Here is a 6,150-nt window from a genome sequence, read left to right on the forward strand (position 1 = left end):
TCTGATCCAGATTCTCCACCCATGGCACATGATGATGGGGGAGATGCGTAAGAAGGCGTTGAAGAAGCAACCGATGATGTCGATGGTGAAAATAATGCTCCTATAGATGGTACCGATGATGGTGAACAGGGGAGCAAGTGACTCAAGAGCCACCAGTTGAGTCCTAGTTAAGAAGATCCACCAGGGAGCGACAACAATCTATCAGGTACCCACCTCATCAATATGTTACACTAACAGATGCAGGTGAACCAGAGTGCTTTGAAGAAGTAAAAGCTGATAAGCACAAAGCTGAGTGGTTAAAAGCTATGCAAGAGGAGATGGACTCCTTGCATAAGAACCATACCTATGATCTGATAAGCTTACCTAAGGATAAGAAGACACTCAGAAACAAATGGGTGTTCAAATTAAAGACCGAAGAGAACAACCCACAACCAAGGTACAAGGCAAGGTTGGTTGTGAAAGATTTTGGGCAAAAGAAAGGTATTGACTTTGATGAAATTTTTTCACCCGTAGTAAAAATGTCATCTATATGGGTAATGTTAAGTTTGGCTACGAGTATGAACTTGGAAGTTCATCAACTTGATGTGAAAACAGCTTTTCTCCATGGTGATATGGAGGAAGAAATTTACATGGAGCAACCAGAAGGCTTCAAAGTCAATGGTCAGAAACACATGGTTTGCAGGTTAAGAAAAAGCTTGTACGGTTTGAAACAAGCACCAAGGCAATGGTACAAGAAATTTGATTCATTCATGATGAATCATGGGTACACGAGAACAACTTAAGACCATTGTATATTTGTTAAGAACTTTTCAGAAAATGACTTTATTATCCTTTTGCTCTATGTTGATGACATGTTAATTGTTGGTCAGGATGTCAATAAAATTGACAGGTTAAAGCAAGAATTGAGCAAGTCCTTTGCCATAAAGGATTTGGGGCAGACACGACAAATCTTAGGGATGAAGATTTTCCGTGATCGGAAAGCTGGGAAGCTATGGCTATCACAAGAAGCATACGTGCAGAAGGTGCTTGAAAGGTTCAATATGGACAAAACAAAGCATGTAAGTACTCCACTTGCATGCCACTTCAAGTTGAGTAGTGACCACAGCCCCTCAACTGAAGAAGGAAGAATTGGAATGAAGAATATACCCTACTCGACTGTAGAAAGTTTGATGTATGCCATGGTATGTACAAGACCGGACATTGCACATGCGCTTGAGTTGTAAGTAATTTCTTGCTAACCTGCAAAGAGCACTCGGGAAGCGTGAAATGGATTATGAGATATCTTAAAGGTACAACTAATTCTTGTTTGTGCTTTGGAGGTGGAAAACCTGTGTTGCAGGGATACACAGATGCAGATATGGCAGGAGATATTGACTCGAGAAATCTACTTCAAGATACCTCGTTACTTTTGCAGGGGGGGCAGTGTCATGGCAATCCAAGTTGCAGAAATGTGTGGCCTTATCAACCACAGAAGCTGAGTACATAACTGTTGTAGAAGTTTGTAAAGAGATGTTATGGATGAAGCGATTCATTCAAGAACTGAGTCTGAAACAAGATAAGTACGTTGTTCATTGCGACAGTCAAAGTGCTATCCATATAAGTAAGAATCCAAGTTTCCATTGCAAGACTAACCACATCAATGTAAGGTATCACTGGATACGAGATGTGCTAGAGTAAAAACATTTGTAGTTTGAAAAGATTCATACTGATAAGAACGGAGCAGATATGATGACAAAGGCTTTACCTAAAGTAAAGCACGAGTTTTGCAAAATCATTGTAGGCATGGCATGTCCCTCCTTATGAGTCGGAGGGGGAGTTTGTTGGGTCCTCCTCATTTATGAGGGCCAGCCACCACCCTTGACAAATGGGTTGGGTGGTGGTGTGTTGTGTAAAAAAGTCAAGAGAAAACAATAAATGAGAAGAAGAAAAAGAAAGAGAGTATGCCAAAATGGACTAAAGAGAGGAGAAAAACGTGGAGGCTATCCACCTCCTATCTACCTCATTTAATGCCAAGTTGAAATCTCCCCTCCCCTATTTGCTTATAAATAGAGATGAGGGAGAGAGGCTCATGTAGTAGGAAGTGCAAGAAGCACATAACAAGTCAGCCGAGAGTGTTTGTGGAGTATTGGGTTTAGTATAATCTCTTCAGGGGTTTGAGGGTGTGAGTTGAGAGAGGGTGTACAAAGGGTATCCGGCTTTGGATACATGGTTGAGTTTGGTTTAAATCCAAGTGTTATTACTTGTACGATTATTGTCTCAGTTCTCTCATATTGAAGAAGTCTCAATTACGCCCGTGGATGTAGGCATTACCGAACCACGTAAATACTTGTGTCTGTGAATTTGATTATTTTTATCATTTTTACACGTTCTTTGTACACTCTCACTTTGTGTTAACATGGGTCCCACACATGATCACTATTCATGTGATACTATTCATAATTATTATTCACATACTACCGTATTTTCTCTAATTTTCTTTGCACACATGTGGAAAAAGATTTTCGCACTTTTTCCAATACTCCACTTCTCATTCTGACACTATCTTGCCCTCACTGGCTTCGAGGCATCAGTCAAATCACAGTCTCTGCTCATCGCTAGTTCTCGCAAGCTCGTGAGCTCTCGTTCTTCCATCCGTGCGGCCGCCGTGGAGAGTCGGAGACCCTAGTAGAGAAATCGATCAATACGATTAGGTTTCTCGCGATCGATCCCGGGTTTGCCGATGGGGTGCTCTCCCATGGGTCATATTTTGAACGATGAGTTGACGAAATGCAACCCTAAAAATCCCAAATGGTTCAACCGTGACCGCTTCGTGCTCTCTGCTGGACATGGTTGCATGTTACAGTATGCTCTGCTTCATCTTGCTGGATTCGACAGTGTAAAGGAGCGTCTTTCGATTGTTTCTGTTGATTGTATCTAGGCTGCGGATGCTTTTGGTTTGCTTCTTTTTTTTCTTCCATTACATCATAGGTTATTTGGGATCTTTGCTTTCAGATTTTGGTATTTACCTCGTTCTTTTTTACGGATAACTTTAATTAATCGTATTTTTATATTTAATGTTGGAATCAGTCGCTCCTTGCATTCTGCGACAGAAATGAATATTTAAGAATTATGTTACACTCGGTCTTCTTCAACGGTTAATTGATCAATAGAATCCTCTGCGGTCTTTTGTTCTTGCCAGGAAAAACTAATAAAGAAATTTGTTTTAAGTAGATTTATGATATCCATTTTTCTGTTTGACCAGTTGATTTTCTTTCTTCACATCCTCGAGGAGGAACAGATTATAGGATACCCATATGGTCTTCTACTTAGATGACTGTGTCCTCATATGTAGTTTTTTTGTGAAACTAATTCAAGATACCCTCGTTTTGTTCTCTTATGTCTGCTTATCTTTTCTCATTTCTGCTAATGCAGATTTAAGGTACCCATTTGTGTGCCCTTCTTTTGGTTTCTGTCTTGTTCCGATTATAGTTCCTTCTTGCTGAATCCTTCTATGGTACAATTCCATCTTCTAGGAAGAAGACTTGAAGGCTTTCCGTCAGTGGGGAAGCAAAACTCCTGGTCACCCTGAAAACTTTGAGGCACTTGGTGTTGAAGTAACTAAATGTTGGTCTATATCTCTGATGCTAAATTCTTCCATTCTCTTACATCAGAAACATGATAATTCTTTGTTGTATTCTAATATCTCTTTCTGTAGGTCCTCTTGGTCAGGGTATTCCCATTGCCGTTGGGCTGGCACTTGCGGAGAAGCACTTGGCTGCTTGTTATAACAAAGCTCACTCCGAGATTGTTGACCATTACACGGGAGATGTCCAAATTATCATGATGTATTTATTTGATGTTGATTTGTATACTCCCTTAGACTATATATTAGTTTCAATGATTTTGTCTTCCTTTTATCTATGATAATTGCCTTAACTTATTTCTTTTGTTTGTTGTTACTGTTGTTTCCCCGGATATTGTATATTGGGAGATGGTTGTCAAATGGAAGGTATCTCAAATGAAGCTTGCTCCCTTGCTGGGCACTGGGGACTTGGTAAGTTGGTCGCTTTCTATGATGACAACCACATCTCCATTGACGGAGACACAGAGATTGCATTTACCGATCGAGTGCGTCAATACCCGTTTTGAGGGTCTTCGTTGGCATGTGATTTGGGTAAAGAATGGTAACACTGGATATGATGAGATTCGGGAGACCATTAAGGAAGCAAAGGCAGTCAAAGACAAACCCACCCTCATCAAGGTTAAATTGTTACCCATCCAATACAGTTCTAATATTTTTTATAACAGTTTGAAGTGAAGTTGGGTAACAACTTTGTCAAGTCTGATCCCTTTACAGATCACTAATACCATTGGTTATGGGTCCCCGAACAAGGCAAACTCATGTAGTGTACACGGGAGTTTGGGTGCGAAAGAAGTGGATGCAACAAGGCAGAGCCTTGGATGGCCGCATGAGCCTTTCCATGTTCCTGAGGAAGTGAAGAAGTAAAGCAATTAAAATTGGGTTGCCCCCTATTCTTGCCACTTGATTTGATTTGACGTATTCCTGTGGTTTGTGATTGAATTTTGTCACTCTTGTTTCACAGGCACTGGAGCTGCCACATTCCTAAAGGTTCTTCTCTTGAAGCTGAATGGAATGCCTAGTTTGCAGAGTATGAGAAGAAGTATAAGGAGGAAGCTGCGGTAAAACTATACAAATGGAGGGTCCAAGCTAAAGTCTTCTTGGCTTGGTTAAATGAATGTATAAATTAGATAGAGAGAGGACAAGAGAAATGTACAGTTTCCAACCTCAGTTCCCATGTTCTTTCACCGACCCTCTTCTTGTGCCCACATTCCTTAATTACCTAACTGGAATTCACATTCCCTTGCACCCTAAAGATTATAAAATTTTTTTGTTCCTATAGCTAATCCATTATAATTTATAGCAATATCATAGGGAGTTGTGTGAGCTTTGTTAGTTTCTTTATCCTCAAATGCTGTGAAGGTGATGGTTCTCTCTCTCTCTCTCTCTCGATCGAAACTTGTAAGATTGAAACTCGGCGAGGGAAAATTTGGAGCATAACTTCTGCTGGACTCACTGTAACTTTGCTGTGGTTGGCATCTTCGGCATCTCGGTGCAGCCCAGGTACGAGCTCGACTGAGGCCGGGTAGTTAACGAACTACGCCATGGACATCTCTTGGCAACTCAAGAGAGATCCCGCTTTTCTGCTCCAAGGTAAAACCTTTTCCCACCTCCCTGTCCGTCATTTATGTTTTCTTCTTCATTCAGCATTTGTTCAGTATTGGGCCCTTTGAAAACCCTAAACCTAATTCATATGTGTTCTTTGTAAACTCTGTTTATTTTTTGGGGGATGGCCAGATGGGTGAGAGCCACTAAAGAAGTTTGTGACCCTTTGGCCCCATAGATTTTCATTGTAATGGACCCGTTTATAGGAATACTAGATTTACTTTCTTAGTTAAGTTAGAGTGATGTTACTAGTGTCTAAATGTTAGTCCTAGAGTTAATAGTAGTAGTTGTTAGAAAAGAGTTTTGCTATTCAGAGTATCCTATGAGATTTAGAGTCCTAAGGTAATAGGAGTGTCAATTTCATGTCTGATTTTACTATTCCAAGTAGTAGTTTGAATTCCAAGTCAGTTTACAAGTAGTAGAGGGTCAGTGTATGAATTCTATATATAGATCTAATGGCCTATGGCCTAACCCATGTATTTATGATTAATTAAAGTTCAATTTTCTGAGTATAATGATTGTTGTGGATTCAGTAGTTACTTGAGAGGGATTCTCAAGTACATGGTGGATTCCAGGGATCAGTAAGTTGGATTCCTTGTGCGCTCTCTTATTCAACTTTTCTATTGTCTAGTTTCTCTTCTTATTCTTCCAATCCAGCTTTCTAAATTATAGTTGGTGATACCCTGTTTTTTCAGCTTTTCTCCGTATTTAAGTTTATATCAGAGCTCTCTCAAATCTGCTGAGATTGATCTTAAATTTTGTGGATTACTTCTTTTTATCATAATCTCTTAATTTCAGATCTAAAACCTTAGTTTATTTGGCTAGATTCTCAGTTCTAATCCATCTGCCCTGTTTTCCTAGTAGAGGTAGAATTGTGCAATTGCCCTCAGAATTCTGTGGGAATTTTCCATCTGATAACCTGATCA

At 40.0% G+C, this 6,150-nt stretch overlaps 1 protein-coding gene across 1 annotated transcript; it reads left to right on the forward strand.

Moving 5' to 3' along the window:
* Nucleotides 1-3,864: 3,864 nt before the first annotated feature.
* LOC122641912 (transketolase, chloroplastic-like) lies at nt 3,865-4,680 on the forward strand. Its single transcript, XM_043835246.1, has 3 exons — nt 3,865-4,240; nt 4,337-4,482; nt 4,584-4,680. The coding sequence occupies exons 1-3, from the start codon at nt 3,971-3,973 to the stop codon at nt 4,639-4,641; spliced, it is 474 nt and encodes a 157-aa protein (XP_043691181.1). The 5' UTR covers nt 3,865-3,970; the 3' UTR covers nt 4,642-4,680.
* Nucleotides 4,681-6,150: the final 1,470 nt, after the last annotated feature.

The sequence above is a fragment of the Telopea speciosissima genome, chromosome 1 (assembly GCF_018873765.1).
Source record: "Telopea speciosissima isolate NSW1024214 ecotype Mountain lineage chromosome 1, Tspe_v1, whole genome shotgun sequence".
Classification (NCBI taxonomy): Eukaryota; Viridiplantae; Streptophyta; class Magnoliopsida; order Proteales; family Proteaceae; genus Telopea; species Telopea speciosissima.

Coding starts and splice junctions, on each gene's coding strand:
- LOC122641912 (XM_043835246.1), top strand. CDS start 3,971: ATGGTTGTCAAATGGAAGGTATCTCAAATGAAGCTTGCTCCCTTGCTG. Junction 4,241..4,336: donor ACAAACCCACCCTCATCAAG/GTTAAATTGTTA, acceptor ATCCCTTTACAG/ATCACTAATACCATTGGTTA. Junction 4,483..4,583: donor GTTCCTGAGGAAGTGAAGAA/GTAAAGCAATTA, acceptor CTTGTTTCACAG/GCACTGGAGCTGCCACATTC.